Raw genomic sequence first — 23,727 nt, forward strand, 5'->3', positions numbered from 1 at the left:
CCGAAATCTCGTTGTATGATTCTGTGGCGGAGATTGTTGGGTTTAGGTATGTTTTCACGAAATATACAATCATATTAATTTAATATTTAAGAACGGTTAAACTCTTAGAGACTAATAGAAGCTCGTGAGTACAAGATTCATAGCAATCTCATACTCAAGGGTGCTATTAGATTCTAAGAGTGTTCGGTGTTTTGCTTTTTGGTTCCATACGGATCTTCACAAATCATATCAATTTTAAGATTCAAGGACGTTTAAACTCTTGGAAACTAACAGAAGCTCGTGAGTACAAGATTCGTAGCAATCTCATTCTCAAGGGTGCTGTTAGGATACAAGCCAATATATTCTTAGAATGTTTTACTTTGAAAGAAGTTTCACGAAATTTCTTCGTGTTTTCTTATATCAATTAGATTCAAGAATATTTTCATGGGACTTAGGCATCCAATCAAGTCTGATAACCACTTGTTAAGGTTTCGCAACAGTTTGTAACTGATCAAATTAAGATTGTAAAAAGTTTTCTTATTGTTTCATCATTTTTCTCATTTGATTTATAATATTTGAATCGAATTTCCAGTCGATCAGATGGATATATTCATTGCTATTTGTTGCAGGATTGGTGATTTGATTCAAAGAATATCAGAATCTCACAGTCTCAATTCCTCCTGTTGATTCCTTCTTCTTCTTTTTTCTTTTATAAAAAAAAAATCTTTCATTGATACATACATCTTCGACCTTTGTCTTTGTCTTTTAGACTAACTAGCATCTAACTCTTTCTAGATCCGGAGATATAGGCCTTTAAAGTTTGAACTAGCGATTTTCTTTTAAAATTGACCGTGGCGCTTAAAGGGTTAAGAGGATTTTTTTAGTTTGTCTTACAGTAACAAGGAATAAAATTCTTTGAATATTTCGAAGTAAAAATTATATAGTATATCCACTTTTACATTCTTTCAATTCTTAGAATCTGATTCTTGGTTGTAACAAGAGAATTCTTTAGTAATTTTCTTAAAGTAACAAGTAATAAAATTCTTTGAATGTTTCCATGTAAAAATCGCAGAGTATATCCACTTTTACATTCTTTCAATTCTTGGAATCTTATTACAGGTGTATCAGGAAGATTCTTTAGTAATTTTCTTAAAGTAACAAGTAATAAGATTCTTGAATGTTTCGATGTAAAAATTGCAGAGTATATCCACTTTTACATTCTTTCAATTCTTGGAATCTTATTACAGGTGTATCAAGAAGATTCTTTAGTAATTTTCTTAAAGTAACAAGTAATAAAATTCTTTGAATGTTTCCATGTAAAAATCGCAGAGTATATCCACTTTTACATTCTTTCAATTCTTGGAATCTTATTGGTCAGCCTAAGCTGAGCATTCAAATAGGTAAAATTTTCTTCTACTTCCATCATAAGACGGCAAAAAAAAAATCCGATTTTCCGATCTCACTTTGATTTCTAAACTTTCTTCCGATCGGGTTAACTTTTTGGGTACTTTTAGCGTACGTTGTTTTTACAGATCATAATGTGCTCACTTTGATTTCTCAACTTTCTTCCGATCGGGTTAACTTTTTGGGTACTTTTAGCGTACGTTGTTTTAACAGATCATAATGTGGTGTTTCAAGATGGCGGCTCAAGCGATAGTCAGATGTGATAAAAGTCAGTGTTGTACCAAAGTATTTCCAGTATAAACCTGTTGCAAGCTTCAATTTCTGTCATTTATTTTTTAACTCGGCAAATCAAACACATGATTTTCATCAAGGGGACTCTTTTTCTATATCTTTTGAAGCTTTAAAGCCGTTTGCTCAAGTTTTTGTTTATGTTGAATTTTCTGATACTTTTTATTGCTGCTTTTTATTAGTTTTTGCAATAAAAACATATTTTTCTTGTTTGCCTCTAGGTGGGATTGATGGTGTTATAATGTTATTGGAATTTGATAAAGTTTACAAAAGTACAGCTACTGTCTAAATTTGATAAAGACTGGATGCAATTGTGCTTTTTTGGACTAAAAGGCGAATCGCAAAAAATTGTTTGGTTCCCGTCATTTCTACTTTAAAAAGTGGGGGTCGTTCGGTCATTCGGTTGAAGATATTTTTCTTTTAAGAAGCAGCTACATCTTGTTGAAAGGGAATCCGTCGTGTGGACTGATCCGAATTAAGAAATTGAGAAACCGTGGATAAACTGGTTTTCGGTTTACTCTCCATTAGCATGTGGCTCGCTACTTCGATTTGAAAACTTGTAAACACAGAGCGTGCAGAGGTCGACAGTGGAAATCCAGCAAAGCAGCGGAAAAGCTTTCCGACTCTCCAACTCTACCTGCTGACCGTAAATCAGGGTCGGTCAGATGACGGGAACCAAATGATGACATCACATCTCCTATTATTGGACTTGCAAAATTATGACAAATGGTCTTTGGAATTTGATCAATTATATTAATATTAATATATACAGTTCTTGTTGAAATTGATCAAACTATTTTTCATGCAGTTCCGGACGCAGATTGTGTTTTTCTAACCTTTCCTAACTTTGGCGCACGTTTTGACCGAATAATGGAATGGAATGAATGGCGATAACAGTTTATACATATCTCTTATCAGACTTGCAGAAAGCGGACTGCAGAAAGTTATGAAAAATGGTTTCTAGAATTTAATGAATTACATCGCCAAGTTACACAACAACAGATCCATCTGGTCTTCATTTATAACATTGTTTTAAAGTTTAAAAAACACTGCCAGTGCTTGGCACAGAAGAGAGGACTCCCAGTTGAAATTAATTGCTACTTCGCTGCCTTGTTGAATTTATTTATTTTGGTCGTGTGTTTATTCCGCTAAGGCGGTAAGGCGATCACCCAAATTCATAGACCAATCAAAAGGGAGTTTAAAGCAAAACGGGGGGGAAATGAGCTTCCCCGCATAGTTATGAATTTTAAGTTTTGCTTTCGATTATCATTTGCGACTAAACTACAAAATTTATTTACGCAGACTGGATGCAAATTATGTTTTTCTGACCTTGCCAAATTTTGGCTTTGACTGAATAGCAGTCAGTTTTTACGTACCTCATTTCCCTTGCAGACAACTGATAAATGGTTTCTGTAATTTGACCAAGTCTACCAAAATACAGTTCCTGTTGAATTGTTATAAATATGAACTACGTTTTGTAAAGTTTTTGATGCAAATTGTGTTTTTCTGGAGTTTGCGCTTTGTGACTTAAAGTTTGTAGCTTGTTAGTTTAAAGTGAAATTGGAGTTTTATCAAGTAAAACAAAAAATACAGTTTCTGACGTTTTGGCAATTTTCTTATTTATTTCTAGTATATAACACTTTGGTCAGATATGGATATTGTCTACATCGAACAGAAAAAATGTATCATAACTGACTGGAATGAAATTAACAAAAAGTTTAATTACACTATGTTTCTCTTTTATTTTATAGTAATGAACTATAGCTTAATTGTTTGATGTCATAAAAACAGTGCTACAATGCTAAAGAGAAGTATACTTTGAGTTTCTCGTGGGGGGGGAGGTGTGAAGGAGCTCTCAGGCTTGTTATCAAATGTTTCACATTTTGTACATTACACGCTTTTTCTTTTATAAGAATAACTTCTATAAGAATATCAGGGTGAGATTTCGGGTTTAAAACAATAGGCCTATTGTTTAGAACAATAGAAAAATAAGAATAATGCTTACCCTCAATCAAAGTACACTATTCTTATAAAAAAAAAGCGTGTATTCAACATTTTTAGTCTACTCTGTTTCAGTACATCTCTTACATCTGTTAACCCACTTATTAAAGCTATCTAGCTAAGCTCTATTGGCTGACCTTCCAGCCTCGGCTGGTTTATTACAGGTGTATCAGGAAGATTCTTTAGTAATTTTCTTAAAGTAACAAGTAATAAGATTCTTGAATGTTTCGATGTAAAAATTGCAGAGTATATCCACTTTTACATTCTTTCAATTCTTGGAATCTTATTACAGGTGTATCAAGAAGATTCTTTAGTAATTTTCTTAAAGTAACAAGTAATAAAATTCTTTGAATGTTTTGATGTAAAAATTGCAGAGTATATCCACTTTTACATTCTTTCAATTCTTGGAATCTTATTACAGGTGTATCAAGAAGATTCTTTAGTAATTTTCTTAAAGTAACAAGTAATAAAATTCTTTGAATGTTTCGATGTAAAAATTGCAGAGTATATCCACTTTTACATTCTTTCAATTCTTGGAATCTTATTACAGGTGTATCAAGAAGATTATTTAGTAATTTTCTTAAAGTAACAAGTAATAAGATTCTTTGAATGCCTCATGTATAATAAGACTCGAACCTCGTTCTACGTTTAGAATCTAATAGAAAAGATTTTAACAACAAACTCATCATCACTTTGTCTTTGATGAGCATGGCATTAAACTTTGCAAATGTTGAAATGTCCACTGGAAAAGAATTTAACGACCAATTGGTCGATTTAAGATTCACGGACTTTAAAATCCTGGAAACTAACAGAAGCTCGTGAGTACAAGATTCGTAGCAATCTCATTCTCAAGGGTGCTGTTAGATTCTAAGAGTGTTCCGTGTTACACATTTCGGTTCAATCTCGATCTTCTTGCATCACCTCATTCTAAAAATTCAAGGACTTAAAACTTTTGGGAACTAACAGAAGCTCGTGAGTACAAGTTTCATAGCAATCTTATTCTCAAGAGTGCTGTTTGATTTTAAAAGTGTTCCGTGTTTTACATTTCGGTTCAATCTCGATCTTCTTAAAATCTAAAAGGTGATGTTTTTAATAACAAATCTAGGAAATTTGTCTTGAAAAGCACCCCTTTAGATTTTTTTGAATATAACAATCATATACTGGAAACATTAATATTTCCAAGGAATATCTTTCACATACTGGGAATAATATGAGGGTTTATGCTTCTATAGAACAAATCTTGCTATTTGTCTTAAGAGAATAAGCCGTTATATTCTTAAAATGGTTCAATGATAAAACATTCATTCGAAATCTCCTCTTATCATCTTCCGAGGAATTTATCTTGTTCATTCTAGATCTTGGAATCTAACGGAGATACAAACTTGTAAATTATTTGACTTGAAAGGTATCTCATTAAATCTTTACAACGACATGACCCATGTATGCAAATATATAAAAACTCTATTCAAATGCTGAGAATATAACTGTTTGCCCTACTTTGACAAATCTTGTTATGTCTTAAAAGAGCAAGCCGTCATATTCTTAGATAGCTACATATGCTGTAAAAACATTCGCAAAGTGGAACGGGTGAACCTTATTAGAATTCGGGGATCTTTTCACAGAACTGAACACGGAACAGTGATCTTATTAAGCCTGTAGGCCATTCATTTCTATGGTGGGTTCGAATCAGTTTGTACAGATCTGATAATGGTTATAACATTTTGCGACATCCGATTTATATTCATTTGAATCCAACCTCCAGTTTGACATTTGGAAAGTTTGACATTTTCTGTTGGTGATTAGATACATAGAATATCAGATTTCGCATTTCTTTATCTTTCATCGGTTGCTTTTTGACGTCACAAACTTTGAAAATAATTGACGTCAAATAATTTTTGTACTTTTTTTAAATTTATTTATTGCCAGAATCAAAGCCGATTTGGTGATTCACCCAATGATGGTAAGTGGAAATTCATTTAGAGCATTATTTGTGTTGGTTGTCGAGAAAGATCATAGTATGGTAATGACATTCCATCCTTAGCAGAACACCATTTACTTTGACCTGACGGATTGATAGGAGTTACACTTGTTTTTGAAGATATCATAAATAAAAATTTCGACAAAAAACAAGGTTTCTTTACCCAGCCTGAAATGTAACATAGAATGTAGAAACTCTTTGTTAAAGCAGTTTTCATTTCAATCTGTTTTAAGAGAGAGAGACTAGGTTCTACGAATGAATTATAATCATGTGCAGCTTTTAGTACCTGTTATAAATGTATCATCAACAATTTCACTAAAATAGCTTTATCATTTTTATCATTCTACTAATAGAAATTGACACCAATGTTAATATTTAGTGACAAATCAGGGAATATTTGTCCCGAAGTAGCATGGTATTAAGTTCTTGAAATGCTGAAATGCGAGTGAAACATCTGCCTTACATAACAGAGCAATTAGATTCTACAAATGTATTATAACCATGTGCAACCTTTAGTATCTGGTATAAAAGTATCATCAAGAATCTCACTAAAATAACTTTATCGTCATTATCATTCTACTAATGGAAGTTAATGCTCATTGTTTGATCGGGACAAATCTTTGAATATTTGTCCTGGAGAAGCATGGCATTTAAGTTCTTAAAATGTTGAAATACGACTGAAACATCTGCCTTACATAACAGAGCAATTAGATTCTGATTCTACAAATGTATTATAACCATGTGCAACCTTTAGTATCTGGTATAAAAGTATCATCAAGAATCTCACTAAAACAACTTTATCGTCATTATCATTCTACTAATGGAAGTTAATGCTCATTGTTTGATCGGGACAAATCTTGGAATATTTGTCCTGGAGAAGCATGGCATTTAAGTTCTTAAAATGTTGAAATACGACTGAAACATCTGCCTTACATAACAGAGCAATTAGATTCTGATTCTACAAATGTATTATAACCATGTGCAACCTTTAGTATCTGGTATAAAAGTATCATCAAGAATCTCACTAAAACAACTTTATCGTCATTATCATTCTACTAATGGAAGTTAATGCTCATTGTTTGATCGGGACAAATCTTGGAATATTTGTCCTGGAGGAGCATGGCATTAAGTTCTTAAAATGTTGAAATGCGAGTGAAACATCTGTCTTAAAAGAGATCGATTAGATTCTACGAATGTATTACAATCATGTGGAGCCTTTAGTATCTAGTATAAAAGTATCATAAAAAATCTCACCAGAATATCTTCATCGTCATTATCATTCTACTAATGGAAGTTAATGCTCATTGTTTGATCGGGACAAATCTTGGAATATTTGTCCTGGAGGAGCATGGCATTAAGTTCTTGAAATGTTGAAATGCGAGTGAAACATCTGTCTTGAAAGAGAGCAATTAGATTCTATAGATTCTACGAATGTATTATAACCATGTGGAGCCTTTAGTATCTAGTATAAAAGTATCATAAAAAATCTCACTAAAATAACTTTATCATTTTTATCATTCTACTAATAGAAATTGACACCAATGTTAATATTCAGTGACAAATCAGGGAATATTTGTCCCGGAGGAGCATGGTATTAAGTTCTTGAAATGCTGAAATGCGAGTGAAACATCTGCCTTACATAACAGAGCATAACCATGTGCAACCTTTAGTATCTGGTATAAAAGTATCATCAAGAATCTCACTAAAATAACTTTATCGTCATTATCATTCTACTAATGGAAGTTAATGCTCATTGTTTGATCGGGACAAATCTTTGAATATTTGTCCTGGAGAAGCATGGCATTTAAGTTCTTGAAATGTTGAAATACGATTGAAAGATGATTCAGTATTGATCTTCTCTTATATCATATAAATTTTAACGTTTAAATTCTTGGGAACTAATAGAAGCTCGTGAGTACAAGATTCATAGCAATCTTATTCTCAAGGGCACTGTTAGATCTTAAGTGTTTTGTGTTTTACATTTCCGTTCGATCTCGTTCTTCTTGAAATCTAACGGAAAAATTTGTACAGAAAATCCACGAAAAATCCTGAGTTCGGGAAAAATCAGCAGTTTACAAGATTCGTCGGTATAAAATTTCATTGGCAAAGAATTTCGTCATTTTTACTGACAACGATTTTTCTCGCATGAATTTTTAACTGCCGAGTTTATTGTGTTAAAATTATTTGGTAAAAATTAACCTGTCTTAAAGCCACAAGCAAAGAAGCAAAAGGCAGAAGCGATGAAAAGTTTCTAGCATTATTAAATGTCCGTTAAATAGGGTTTAAAACAATCCGGCTAAGAGACAGGTACTTTTTAAATGACAACTTGCTACATCGCTTTTGCTTAAAAATCTTTATCAGTTCAATATATACGATAAACGCAACTCGGAATTATACAAGATTCGTCGGCATAAATTTCACTTGCAAAGTGGAATTTTGGAACTAATAGCTCCTAAACGAGATTGAAAACAATCTTTTCCGAGCGAAGGCTATTGGATTCTTAGGATGTTTGTTATACTTTGCAATCTCATTTACTTTAAAATCTTTGAACTTAATAACTCTTTTTTTTCTCAACAAGATTCAAAATCTCGTTTCCAAACAAAAGCTTAGTATAGAATGCTATTATCACAACCTTATTTTTACTTTGAATTCTTTGAACCTAACAGCTCTTTCTTTGACAAGATTCGTAGCAATCTTGTTTCCGAACAAGACTTTTAGGCTTTTAGGATGTTATATATCTTGTAACAAAAGCTTAGTTCTTAGAATAGTCACCACAACCTTATTTACTTTGAATTCTTTGAACCTGACAGCTCTTGTTCTATGGCAAGATTCGTAGCAATCTTGTCTCAGGATAAGGCTGTTAGGCTTTCAGAATGTTATATCTTGCAATCTCGTTTATTTTGGTATTGAACCAAAAGCTCTTTCTATCTAAGACGAGATTGAGTAAAAGGTGGTAAAAAATCCTGAATGAATAGCTATCGAACGGAATAGGACGTTTAACTCTCAGGAACTAACAAAAGCTCGTGAGTACAAGTTCCATAACAATCTCATTCTCAAGGGTGCTGTTAGATTTTAAGTGTGACTCTTTGTTTTACATTCCGGTTCCATACGGATATCTTCTTACATCATATCGATTATAAGATTTACGGACGTTTAAACTCTCAGGAACTAACAGAAGCTCGTGAGTACAAGATTCATAGCAATCTCATTCTCAAGGGTGCTGTTAGATTCTAAGTGTGACTCTTTGTTTTACATTCCGGTTCCATACGGATATCTTCTTACATCATATCAATTTTAAGATTTACGGACGTTTAAACTCTCAGGAACTAACAGAAGCTCGTGAGTACAAGATTCATAGCAATCTCATTCTCAAGGGTGCTGTTAGATTCTAAGTGTGACTCTTTGTTTTACATTCCGGTTCCATACGGATATCTTCTTACATCATATCAATTTTAAGATTTACGGACGTTTAAACTCTCAGGAACTAACAAAAGCTCGTGAGTACAAGATCCATAGCAATCTCATTCTCAAGGGTGCTGTTAGATTCTAAGTGTGACTCTTTGTTTTACATTCCGGTTCCATACGGATATCTTCTTACATCATATCAATTTTAAGATTTACGGACGTTTAAACTCTCAGGAACTAACAGAAGCTCGTGAGTACAAGATTCATAGCAATCTTATTCTCACGGGTGCTGTTAGATTCTAAGTGTGACTCTTTGTTTTACATTCCGGTTCCATACGGATATCTTCTTACATCATATCAATTTTAAGATTTACGGACGTTTAAACTCTCAGGAACTAACAGAAGCTCGTGAGTACAAGATCCATAGCAATCTCATTCTCAAGGGTGCTGTTAGATTCTAAGTGTGACTCTTTGTTTTACATTCCGGTTCCATACGGATATCTTCTTACATCATATCAATTTTAAGATTTACGGACGTTTAAACTCTCAGGAACTAACAGAAGCTCGTGAGTACAAGATTCATAGCAATCTTATTCTCACGGGTGCTGTTAGATTCTAAGTGTGACTCTTTGTTTTACATTCCGGTTCCATACGGATATCTTCTTACATCATATCAATTTTAAGATTTACGGACGTTTAAACTACAAATTTTGCAATTTGTCTTGAGAGAATTTTTTGCTGTGAAAACAGTCTCTCCTCTTATCATATTTGGTTAAGGTTATAAGAATTCAGGGATATCTAAAGCTTAGATAAAATGATTACAAAGGTTTGAAACACTCCGATTTGAATTCACTTGTTCGAACCTTATCCCAGATTCTGTCATTTGGATAATTCATTTTTATCTGATGCAGGGTTGGTGCTCAGATTCATAGATTCTATCCACTGTTTTTTTTTTAAATTGTACTACGTTACGTCAAAAATTTGAAAAACGTCAAATAATTTTTTGCATTTTTTTTTTTTCTATTTTGAAATAGTTGCTGGTTTTAGGGTTTGTGCAGAGTTAAGTGGAACTCAGATTGTATTGGTGCTTTTCTACCGAGTAATGGATTACAGTGTTGCACTGACAATCCACCCAAAGAGAGAGAGTACTTAATTATATGAGAACACTTTTGGCAGGGTTTGTTTTTGAGGAATAAAGTTTGTACAGAAAATCCACAAAATATTCACGAAATATTTGAGGTTACCTAACCCAGCCTAAAGAGTTACATAGCAACTAGAAGCTGTTTCCTTTTCAATAGATTCATGACAATCTGTTTGAAAAGACAGTTATTAGATTTTATGAATGCTTTGTCTGAATCTTTTTTCAGTTCTATATAATCCTACTTTAAACGTAGCTCGGAAAAAATGAGCAGTTTACAAGATTCGTCGGTATAAAATTTCATTGGCAAAGAATTTCGTCACTTTTACTGACAACAATTTTCTTCGCGTGAATTTTTAACTGATGAGGTTATCGTCTTAAAATTATTTGGTAAAATTCAATCCGTCTTAAAGCCACAAGCAATGAAGCAAAAGCCAGAAGCGATAAAAAGTTTTAGCATTATTAAATGTCCGTTAAACAGGGTTGATCTGGCTAAGAGACAGGTACTGTTTAAATGACAACTTGCTATATCGCTTTTGCTTAAAAGTTTTTATCACAACCTTGTTTTACTTTGAATTCTTTGAACCTAACAGCTCTTTTTCTTTGACAAAATTCTTAGCAATCTTGTCTCTGAATAAAGGCTATTAGATTCATAGAATGTTATATTTTGCAATCTCGTTTATTTTGAATTCTTTAAACTTAACAGCTCTTTTTCTTTAGCAAGATTCGTAGCAATCTTGTTTCCGAACAAGGCTATTAGGCTTGGAGGATGTTATATCTTGCAATCTCGTTTATTTTGGTATTGAACCAAAAGCTCTTTCTATCTATGACAAGATTCCGGAAAAATCTCGTTTCCGAACAAAAGCTTAGTTCTTAGAATATTATTGAATTCTTTGAACCTAACAGCTCTTGTTCTATGGCAAGATTCGTGGCAATCTTGTTTCTGAATGAAGGCTATTAGATTCATAGAATGTTACATTTTGCAAAATCTCATTTATTTTGAATTCTTTAAACGTAACAGCTCTATTCCTGTCACGAGATTCGTAGCAATCTTGTTTCAGAACAAGGGTGCTAGGCTTTTTTTATCTTGCAATCTCGTTTATTTTGGTATTGAGCAGATAGCTCCTTTTATCTAAGACGAGGTTCAAAACAATCTTTTTTCCGAACGAAGGCTATAGGGTGCCATGATCAACACTCTCGTTTTACTTTAGATTCTTTGAACTTAACAAGAACCTGGCACTGAAATATTCCAGAAGATTCTTCAGATTCTTCATTTTGCTTCTTCATTTAGTTGCCATTCGTTTTAAGTTGGTATTATTTCTAACATGGTTTTTTTACGGTATTGAAGAGTACACACTTAAAGCGAACGGTCTTTAGTTATGATCTCATTTATATTCGGATTCTGATATTCGGAAACTGATAGCTGGTCAAGGTGATGATGTTTCGAAAAACGTTCTGATTTGTGATCTCTTCATTTTTTTTAATTTTTATATCTGCGAGTTTTTCTAGGCCTAGCAGACAAAGAAGAAAGTTCCAGAGAGCATAAAATTGGTAATAAAAGACTGGTAAAGAGTCTTAATGTTGTGAAATTTGAATGGAAGGTATCTAACTGTCTTCCTGTTGCAAAGTAAAAAAAAGAGTCTTACTTTTTGAGTAGCGAAGCAGGTGCCCTTATCAACTGAACAAAGTCTTTGTATAGGAGCTGAATATGAAAAAATATAATACAAAAGTACTTTAAAATCAATGTTGTTGTTGATTACACATAAGTGAAAACATACAACTGGTTTTTCAATTAACGCAAAAAAAATTATATGGACGTTGGCATATATCAAAAGTAATCGTATTGCTTAATCCCCATATCCAACATATATTGGCTATATCCCCTATGTTGAGGAGGAATGACATCCAGGGTGGTCTGGAAAATTAAAAAACCAGGGGAGTCTGGTTTTTCGAGAGTAAAAAATCCAGGGTGACCAGCAAAACGAGGTCGAAAACCCAGGGTGGTCCAAAAAATGAGAAAATAAATCCAGGGGTTAACTTTCCAAAAAACACTTTCACTATTAAAACCTTCTCATTTTTTTTGATAGAAATTTCAAGAGATCTCAACTTCAGCTTTTAAAACATACCTTTATAAGTGGAAATTCGCTGTCTAGTGGATCAAACAACAGAGATTTGGAACAGATCTTTAGTCTTCCTTTTTGTTTTCTAAAAGCAATATGAATATTTTCTTACTGTTAAGAAAAATTTGCTTCACTACAAAGTGTCATACTTGACAATGATAAATATATGTTGCTTGATAATGTTAACCGGATGCACCACGAAAAAGTTAAATTTTGACGGGTCATTTATCAAATTTTGTCGATTGGATAAAAAACTATGACCAAAAGAGCAAAAAGTTTTTTAGGGTGCTTCCGGTATGTCTCGTTTTCGACTGACAACTATACAACAAACCACTGTCAGGATTTAGTCAGAATTGAGAATAATATTTCCTGTCTCGCTGGCACAATCAAGGAGTAGCGAGGCCCATAATAAATTTTCAAATTTAAACGAAAATTATCAATACTACCGATCGAATAGAGCATGAAATTCTGAGCAAACAAGTGATACTTTTATGGACCTACCTAGTTATGCATTTAACACATATATAATTGATATTACGTGAGCATGACCATTAAACAATCATTCAGAACACAAATAATGACGATCTATTAAAATTAGTCGTTTGTTTCTTATAAAAAAACGTTTAAAAACCAAAATTTCATGCTCTTGAAATATTCTTTCATATTCAAGACATCTATCTCATCAAAAAATTGAGTAGTTTGGCTAAGAACATTGATGTATGCTTATCGATAGTGATTCTTATAGATAGACATGCGTTTTTTGAGCCAACAAAATTTTTTGGAAAAAATCTACTTGAGCCGTCTTTTACCTATGATACAGGGGGGGGGTACCAAGTTGTGGTACTGGACCAGTGCCGAAAAGTTGTACTTTCTTGTTTTTTGAAATTTATCTGAGACCACCACCACTTAGTACCCTGGTACTAAGTTGAATTTACCCCTTAAAATAAGTATACCACCCCTTAGTATCCGGTACAATCTTGATATCAACATTGAGAAATGACACACCACCCTTAAGTACCCTGTATTAAGTTGATTTTCCCTCTCAAAATAGGTATACCACCCTTTTTTCTTCGTAATGGTACTTTCTGGTCACCTCCTTTAAATTTTCTAAAAAACTTTACAAAACCACTCTGTACCACACCACTCAGCACGACTCTGTACCACTCTCAATAACAATATCTCAGTAAGAATTCCTGTCAAGTTAGGCCAAGCCAAATTATAATTTTCAAGCCAATTTTTTTTAAATCAAAAGAAATAAAATTTCAAATAAAAACAAATTTAGCCAGATTTAGCTCTAGCTATCAGTGCAAACCGAATTATAGCCAAATGAAAATTACTGAAATAAACAGATTCAACAATTGACCCACATAACAAAATACATTCGCTGGAAAAAAATTATTCACTTATATAATTAGAATTTACCTAAAATGAAAAAACAAATTAAATCAAACACATGGTGACCACTGAAAACAGCAAAAAGACTTTCTCTTCAACTCATTTTCTTGCATTTTCTTAAAAATTGGATAAGTCAAGAGAAAGTAAAAGAACATTTTTGTGATTTTTCAGGATTTTGAGTACCAGATACTAAATTGATGCCTCATATTTGGCATTGAGACCACCATTTAGTCCCTTGATACAAAGTTGCAAAAATGTTTTTTTCAATTAGGACCACCACTTAGTACCATGTACTAAGTTGTTTTTAACTTACCTTATGAGACCACCACCCGGCACTGGCCTCCACAACTTAGTACCGACCCCCCCCCTGTATGATAGTACCCTACTTTCATGCAAAAAATCAGAAAAAGTTAATGATTCAATTTTTCACAAAGTCCAAAAAAACCCGTTCTTTAGCCGTTTTTTGGCCCAAATTTGCCCCCAAAAATTTTTTTTGAAAGTCGGGCTCCGTCACATTCGAGGGTTTATAGTTATGCATCTTTATGCAAAAAATCATAAAGAATCAAAGAGGCAATTAGTCGCGCGGCTGAGGTCGAAAAACGTTTCATTTCGTGATACATCTTTTAGATTCCAAAAAAAACAACGGAAACTCGCGAATTAGTATGTGTAGATTACAAAATCAAAAAGTTTCCGCGATATTATCGTGCAAGTAACGAGTAATTGGCGATTTTTAGCGTTTCCAGGCGAAATTGCAAGGCCTGGAAATTCATGACTTTTTGGGGGTCTTCAAATTAAAAAAAGACCTATATCACATGATAGAGCTCTTCAAACTGAGCAAAAAAGTGTATTACACCAAAGTCCCAACTTCTCTAGATCAAAAGTTATGGGCCTATTTGTGGTCAAAAAGGTGTTTAATTTTGCATAAATTAATGCAGATTGTGGGGAAATTCCCTGTTTTCCATCAGTTTTTTACCACAAATAGGCCAATAAATTTTGATCTAGAGAAGTTGGGACTTTGGTGTAATACACTTTTTTGCTCAATTTGAAGAGCTCTATCATGTGATATAGGTTTTTTTTTAATTTGAAGACCCCCAAAAAATCATGAATTTCCAGGCCTTGCAATTTTGCCTGGAAACGCAAAAAATCGCCATTTACTCGTTACTTGCACGATAATATCGTGGAAACTTTTTGATTTTGGAATCTACATATGCTAATTCGAGAGTTTCCATCGAAAAAAGTGGAATCTAAGAGGTGTATCACGAAAATCATTTTCTAGCCACTTTTTTCGACCTCAGCCGCGCGACTAAATCTCGAGAAAAGCTAATACCTAGGTAATTGATAATGTGCTTATAAATAAATATCGATTTTGGCCAGTTTTTCTATAAAAACACGCCAAGCAACGAAAATTCCACGTCTAAACACGCACATTCTTCAAAAGTAAGCCTTCATGAGCAAAAATAACATCTATCTCATAAAAAATTGAGTAATTTAACTAAGAACATTGATGTATGCTTATTAATAGTGATTCTTATAGATAAACATGCGTTTTTTGAGCCGAAAAATTTTTTTTGAAAAAATCTGCTTGAGCCATCTTTTACCTATGATGGTCCCTACTTTCAAGCAAAAAATCAGAAAAATTTAATGATCCAATTTTTCACTAAGTCCAAAAAACCCGTTTTTTAGCCGTTTTTTGGCCCAAATTTGCCCCCAAATTGTTTTTTTCGAAAATCGGGCTCCGTCACATTCGAGGGTTTATAGTTACACATCTTTGTGCAAAGAATCAGAAAAAACTAACGAGCCAATCACGAGGAAAGCTAATAACGAACGGACGAACGAACGGACAAAGGTTAATTTATAGGACCTCCACCCCACCGGGGTAGGTCCAAAAAGTATACTATAACAAGTCTTGTACTCAAACCAGCTCAAACATATAAAGAAATACAGGCTTTCGAGGCTCAAAATTCTGTCAGTTAGAGTACGATTGACGTTAAGTTGACTCCACAGGATTTCGAACCTTAAAAATCGTCATATCTTTTTGTGTGTTTGAATATAAGACTTGTTGTAGTTCCTTAAGGGAACTAATTTTTGCAACAACTAATTTTTGCGGGGACTAATTTTTGCGACAACTAATTTTTGCAGAACTTATTTTTGCGAAACTTATTTTTGTGGTGTATGGATACTAAAATTATAAGGATTGACCCCCTACTATTAATACTTACTTTTTGTTGGAGGTGGAAGAATAGAAAACACTGAAATCTTCAAAGTATGTTTCACCGGGTTCCAAAACCAAAAGACTAAACCTAATGATAAAGAGAAGGTATGAGCAATTAGATAATCTACTTTAATCGGATAATTTGGGAGCCAACATCTTTTGTTGATTAATTTTTTACCAAATTAGTAGAGGGCATTTTGTAAAATCGCTCGACTGTTTTGTTAGAAGCACTTGTTATACATTTTTGGAAAGCTAAGGGGTAGGGGAATCGAAATTAATATGTTTCCAATTTTTTTTCGGACACTTTGGTGTGATTTTCGGACAAATATGACGGTCTCAGGCAAAAATCATAGGGTTAAAAATTAATGAAAATTTTAGCTCGAGAAAACGGAGACCTGTTGTATATTTTTGGAAAGCTCTCAACAAAATAAGATTAGAGATATATTGCAAGTATAGGTGATTTCTGTACCTAACTCGAGATATTAACCCTTGAAAACCGTGTTTTTCAGCCAGAAACAGCTATTTTGTCCAGTTTTTGCGCTTTTTGAAGCTCAATATCTCGAGTTAGGTACTGAAACCACTTATACTTGCAATATATCTCTAATCCTAATTTTTTGAGAGCTTTCCAAAAATATACAACAGGTCTCCGTTTTCTCGAGCTAAAATTTTCATTAATTTTTAACCCTATGATTTTTGCCTGAGACCGTCATATTTGTCCGAAAATCACACCAAAGTGTCCGAAAAAAAATTGGAAACATATTAATTTCGATTCCCCTACCCCTTAGCTTTCCAAAAATGTATAACAAGTGCTTCTAACAAAACAGTCAAGCGATTCCAAAAAATCGAACAAAATTCCCCCTACTAAATCAGCATAAATTTTCTGTAACTGTAAGCCCTGAAAAATTTCAAAAGGTGTTTTTCAATATTATATTTACAGTAAAATTGATGCTGAAAAATTGTTTTTTTTTTAAGAGAATCATTTCAAGAATGTAAAAAATAGTAAAAAATTAATTTGTCCTAAACAACCTAAGTTAAGGACGTCTTCTACCTTTCTAAATTCAAACGATACTTCTCTTCCAAGTCTTTTTCCCAGAAATATTTGTTGGAGCGTATCTTATCCATTTTTTAGTCTAAAAATATATGAATAAATTAATAGCAACAAAATTAATAGCATAACAAAGAAACTACATAGTATCAAATTTCTTTCATTATTGTTAAATCAACTACTTTAGGTGTGCAAACTTTAGCAAACAGAAACTTTCATGATTTTGGGTGCTGAACTTATATATACTGAACTTTGTGTCTCAAAATAATTTTCAAAAAGGCAGATAAATCCTTACTCAGTTCAATCTCTGGATTGAAAAGCCTGGAGAAATCCTTTTTCGTATGTACTCTTAAAGTCAAAAAAGATAACATAAAAGTTATGATTGGAGGTTTGTGTGATTGGAGCTTTGAGTAATTGGACAGCATTGTCATTTTCATTGTCATGACAAAGAGAGCAGGAGGTCGCAAATGTTTTGTCAGATAAGTTAAAGCCATTAACAATGTCAATTGCAATTTAAGGTAAAGGTATATAATCTGATCTTTGACTATTTTTTTTGCTCCATAATATACGTTCAAGATCGCACAGAAAGGAGGGGCGTACGGGGTTTGCAATTTCCGAAATACCAAATAATTTTGCCAAAATTTCCAAAATTCTGTAAAAAAATAGTTGCATTTCCGATACCAATTTTTTGGGTATTTCCCCTCGTTTTCACTAGTTTTTCATCAAATTTGGTTTTTCATGTATGAATTCCAAAAAAGGGGGATAAAAACTTTATAATACTGAAATTTTGAAGCAGAAATTCATGGATTTCTGATATATACCAAAAGAATTTCAGAATTCCAAAATACCGAAGGAATTTTGCCCGATTTCCGAAATTCCGAAGAAAAAAGGGTCGATTTCCGCAATTCCGAAATATTGTACACGAGTCACACTTAGCATCCCCCAAAAATGGGTATCAAAGATTAATGCTGCTATATTGTTTACTTGACTTGCAAGCAAAAAAATGCGCCGCAAAACTTCTAAAGGGATACCTGAAAAAAAAACCCGGCGCTTTTTAATGAAATTAACATTTTCAAAAACTATGAGAAATTGCCTAAAATTTGAGCCATAGATGAAAAAATTTGAGCCAAGCCAACCTTGAAAACTAATTTGAAGATCAACTTCCCAAGAAAAAGATCTACAGGGGAGACAGAACCCACCTAGATCCATGCACTGCCGGATAGGCTATTTCCCGGAAATTTTGCCAGACTTCAAACACTGGCCCATTTACATATGCAGAATTATTTTACTTTAGCGTATAAACAAGGCCTTAAAAATCGAAGAGCTGTCTTGGAAATTGAATGACAAAATTTGTTTGGTTGATATTCTGGCTGCTGCACGTTCGCAATTGGTTGTCTCATTTTATTAAGTTGTCAAGTTTTAATTATAGTCCTGGGAACTTGAACTGGATTCAGGTAACTCTCATCCTTGTTGTTGCAAATACATTCTTCCTGTAGATGACTGATGTTGTTTTTTCTGAATGCTTGATTTCCTAGTGTGACTAACTGAATGGGTCAAAAATGCCCTTATAACAGTCTGGAAAATCCTATTAATTGGTTGGGCGCTTAACTCCCATGGCCGTAAGGGTACAATTACTAAAATTTAAGCCCAGGTGCAATTGCATGCTTGCGAATCCTGCCCCAGTTGAGATTGCTTTACTTTGATAAAAGGGTCTGCATATTTTTCAAAATCGGGTTAAATACATGGTGATACGGGCCAAAGTTTTTTAATACCATTGTATTTACAATGAATTTTGAGTAAGATATTCCAAGGCTCTCGACATTCAACGAAGCGATCAGAAGCAAATAAAAACTTAGGATCCCAGGATTTAAAAGCTCAAAATTGCTCAGAAATACCGTGAGAGTTGGTAACTTGCATCAGTGGAGGTTAACATGCATAGCCCTCGAATGAAGACCTGGCCTGGCTAGCGGTCATTAAAATACAAAGTTAAATCAAAACAAAAATGGTAGAGTAGAGCTGTGACCTGTGAGCGTAACTGCGTAGTTCATTTGTTTTGAAATTTTGCTACTTTATTGGTCAGTCATTTGATGGCTACTGCAAGTTTCCCTCCACTGATACAAGTTACCTGACTTCACGGCAGTTAGTGGAAGTGTACTTCAATTTGTGAAGCATCCATGGCATGGACCAGGGGTTTAGGTACCCCCTAAGAAAATAGGTACCCCCTGAATTTTAGGTACCCCCAAACAACAGACGTTAGTATGTACCCCCTGTGATTGGTACCCCCTGTGACTTAAGTATATGTCAAGAAATGAAAAAATTGTATATTTTTATAATTAAAAGGAATAATGATAGTTAGATAAAAGCAAGCCTTTTTCAGGAAGATTTTGGTTGTAGCCCCCCCCCCTGCGGGCTGGGGGGATTCATGCCATGCCATCTTTACGTCACATAGAACAAAAGAAAATAGCAAAAGAACAAAGGAATTACCCATAGCCACCATTTCGCAACCATGGGGAATCGCAATTTTACGCAAATGGGAATCCTCATAATCGATAAAGCATCTTCTGAAAATTTCATTCTTCCCCATATGCAAAAATAAAAAACGAAGAAGCTTTTGTTTTCTGATCGTCTTTTTATTAATCTGTTATAAAATTCCTTAAATACACTACCGTCAACTGCTCTAACTTGAGATTATCTGACAAAACATGGGACGGCAATTTGACATATTATTCTTGCTACCATTTCACCGAACCTCAAAAGTCATTTGATTTGACTTAATGAACGGCGTATTAAAAAATACACAAAAACAAATTTATTGTCAAAGAGATTTAACAGTAAGTGAAAGTACAGACCATATATCAACCAGTCCCATGTTTCGTCCCAAGTTAGAGCAGTTGACGGTACGTCACAACCACTGAGTGCTGACTTTTAGTTTTATGACTTGTTCTCACTCGTTTGGTTTCCGTAATAAAAAGAAAGTCGTTATTGTGAACTTTGAACATGCTTAAAATCGAGGTACTTGCACTATAGTAGACTTAACCTGGGTATCCAGACTCAAAATTTCAGAAAAAAAGTCTTACCTCAACATACCGGGTGACCCACGAAAAAGTTCGGACGGTTTTCGTTGGCTAGGGTCTGAAATAAAAGTAATATAAACTCAATCTTTCTTTTTAAAGATAGAGGATGCTCTAACTTAAACTTTGAGCTATTACTTCTTAAATTTGGTTCAGCGGTTCTTCATTTATGAGCTTTTAAAGTCAAAATTCAATTATTGGAAAGTGAAAAAACACGTCAAAAATGAGGTATAAAATTATAATTGTTTTCTTTATCTTTAACATTGTGTTTTTCGAGTGTGCTGATGTTTTACGACCTCGTTAATTAGTGTTACGTAGGTAATTAAAGTTTGTAAAATAATAAATTAACAACGAAGTAGATTTATATAAATTTATTGTAAATATTTTTTATCAAAAATATTTTGCAAATAGGCAAAATTTGCCTTCTTTATGAAAATGTCGCGTCTGATGAAAGAACAGAGAGTGTGGGTTTGCCTCGATTATGCTAGAAAGTGCATGGTAGTGGTTCTTTTCTGAGTGAATAACTTATTAATAAATTTTGTGACAGTAAAGAATCTAAAAAAAGGTTTAAAATTGAATAAAAATATCTAACATGCTCTTTTCTAACGATTTAACGACTTTGCTTGATTGATTGATAATAAAACAATTTGATACCTCTTTTTTGACGTAATTTCGCTCTTTCCGAAAAGTGAATTTTGACTTTAAAAGCTCATAAGTAGGGAACTTGTGGGTCAAATTTAAAAAGTAATAGCTCAAACTTTAAGTTAGAATATGTACTTTCTACATATTAAAATTTCAAGCACTTTGAGACATTTGTTCGGCCTCGAGACGCCAAAAACTGTCCGAACTTTTTCGTGGGTCACCCGGTATATATATACAAAGTTTCTTTTAAATTTTAGAGTCTGGTGCAACTAAACCAGTATGGTACAGCTTGAGTGACACAGTCTGCAAGTGAACCCCAGAATTTCAAAACGTTGGAAACCCAGGCAGACACACATAATAGACCTTTTTTCAAAGAGGCCACCCTGCTGAATAATTATGTAGTCCAGCAGAAAAACAATGATAAAACCATGCATAATTATTACAATATGCATGATACAGTAATTATGCATGGCTCTATCATTGTTTTTATGGCTGGACTACATAATTATTCAATAGGACGTCCTCTTTGAAAAAAGGTCTATTACTTACCATAAAACCTCTTTTACAAACTCAAAAGCCTTTTAAAATTACTTTAATCTACATCCAAACGATTCCAAACGTCAGCCACATTCATAAAGGCTCCTTTCCATCAGCCATTTTGTTTAGAAATGAACCTGAGTTTTCATTTTCATTTATTTACAGTATATTTTTTTGCAATGTCAGCTTTTCCATAAATTACCGTGACCGTGAGATTGGGTAACTTGCATCAGTGGAGGCTAACATGCATAGGCCTCAAATGAAAGACCTGGCTGGTCATTAAAATACAACTACGCAGCTCCGCTCGCAGCTCTACTCTACCATTTTTGTTTTGATTTAACTTTGTATTTTAATGACCAGCCAGGTCTTTAATTTGAGGGTTATATATGTATGTTAGCCTCCACTGTGCACTGATGCAAGTTACCCACCAGCCAATCTCACGGTATGCGCGTGCATTAAAAATATCAAAAACCCCGCCAAAATTCTGCTCATCACAGTGACTGGGCGCGTACTGACCAACTCGCATAAGCAGGGACAGATATCCCTGCAGAGAGGAGTTAGTTGGACCAGGACCCTGCCGACGCACCGGACTTAACGAACACCGGACACGCGAAAGTCCGGTGTAAAATGAGAATTTTTTTACCATCGGACAATTTATACACCGGACTTAAGGAAGTCTGATGTCCGGTGTCGGAGAAGGATATTTTTTCCCACCAGACAATCAAAACACCAGACATGACCAGTCCGGTGCGTCCGGTGTTTCTTAATTTTTTGTTTCATAAATGTCAGGCGTCCAAAATTCCCTGTATGCAACACCGGACTGACACCGGACTTATTGCGTCCGGTGTAACCAGACGATGTCAATCGAACAATTTCGAACAAAAATCGCAATCGAACCAATCGAACGTAATCGAATGCGATCGAATAATTACGATTCGATTGTCGAACGTAATCGAATCTCAATCGAACGGCCGATTCCTGGGTAATATTCGATTGTGTTCGATTGCGTTCGAGTAAGGTTAGATTGGTTCGATTGATTGTTGACTATGTTCGATTGGTTCGATTGTAAGTAAGTAAGTAACTATTTATTTACCATTTGAACACTTAAAATACATGAGAGACGGTATCCACAAAATAAAAAGGATGGAGACCGCCTTATAGCCTGGACTAATCATAAAGATGCGGCCACCTAAGTGCAAGTAACAATTGTAAAATACATAAATTATTTCAGTAGATTAATTTGAAAATTTTTATTTATTTACGGATTAAAGATAAGCTGTGGGTAGGGAGTGTGCTCAGTATTCCCTAAGACAGTGAGTAAAGGCAAGAGATTTGACAAAGCTAGAATCAGATGAGCTCAGAGTAATATTTGGATAAGATCGCTGAATACTATTCCATTGTATTATGCAGATTTTAGAAAAAGATTTGTTACCAAAAGTAATGGTATTGTAGGAAGGAACAAAAAGGAGCTTCAATCTTGCTCCTCTGGCACCTTGATTATCGTCACCTTCAGCTTCAAGCTGAACAAATTCAAAGAAATTAAGAAGATCTTAGGGTAATCTATTGTTCAAGAATTTGTGAACAAATGAAATATTAAGAGATTTGACTAGGTCAAAGATTTTAAGAATTTTAAGATCAGAAAAGAGCGGAGAAGAAGGACATTGAAAGGAATTAAAAGTCATGAGACGTAAGGCTTTCTTTTGAAGAATAAATATAGGTTTGGATGTGGTGTTTTCAGTGAGGCCCCAGAGCTGACAACCATATTGGAGATGAGAGTGAAATAGAGCGAAGTAGATGTTAACTAGAGTTTTTGTTGGAACGTAGTGCCTGAGCTTAGATAAGATACCATTTGCTCGAGCAAGTTTGGCTGACAAAAAAGTAGTGTGAGCTTTCCAATTGAGATGCGAATCAATCAAAATACCAAGATATTTGATATGGGAGCTTTGAAAGATTTTCTTACCTCCGATTTTAAGAAAAGGGATGAAAGGAAGAGGTTTGCGACAATGTCTAAAGATTAAAAATTCTGTTTTCCCCGCATTAAGGGAAATTTTATTCGCTTTCAACCATGTTTGGAGGGATCTCAAGTCACGATTGACTCTGTTGCATAATGAAAGCAGATCAGGGTAAAATGTAAGAGGTGGGTATCATCAGCAAAATGAAAAGTTTCACTTGAAAAGATGGCATTGTGAAGATCGTTTATATAAATTAAAAATAAAAGGGGTCCAAGAACAGAGCCTTGTGGAACTCCATGAGGAATTATTTTAATAGAAGACTCAGTGGAGGAGATGGAAACAAACTGAGATCTATTGGATAGATACGATCTAAACCATTCATTAGCTTTGCCTCTGATTCCATAATGATTTAATTTTGAAATCAGAATAGAGTGATCAACAGTGTCAAAAGCCTTTTGCAAATCAACAAACACACCGCATGCAAAGTCACCACTATCAAGAGATTTACGAATACGTTCAACAATGTTAAGCAAAGTGTGGATTGTTGAGTGAGATCTACG

General features: G+C 34.1%; 1 protein-coding gene across 1 annotated transcript in view; it reads right to left on the bottom strand.

The window, feature by feature from the left end:
- Nucleotides 1-17,048, bottom strand: part of LOC136800894 (protein FAN-like) — a 74,705-nt gene extending 57,657 nt beyond the window's left edge. The window contains exons 1-4 of the mRNA XM_067057505.1: nt 16,969-17,048; nt 15,928-16,008; nt 12,320-12,398; nt 11,840-11,895 (exon numbers count right to left, since the gene is read on the bottom strand). Coding sequence (XP_066913606.1) covers nt 11,840-11,895; nt 12,320-12,398; nt 15,928-16,008; nt 16,969-17,042 — 290 coding nt within the window. The 5' untranslated portion in view covers nt 17,043-17,048. The remainder of the gene's footprint in view (nt 1-11,839; nt 11,896-12,319; nt 12,399-15,927; nt 16,009-16,968) is intronic.
- Between the last annotated feature and the right edge of the window lie 6,679 nt (nt 17,049-23,727).

This window comes from Clytia hemisphaerica, unplaced genomic scaffold (assembly GCF_902728285.1).
Source record: "Clytia hemisphaerica strain Z4C2 unplaced genomic scaffold, Clytia hemisphaerica genome assembly, whole genome shotgun sequence".
Classification (NCBI taxonomy): Eukaryota; Metazoa; Cnidaria; class Hydrozoa; order Leptothecata; family Clytiidae; genus Clytia; species Clytia hemisphaerica.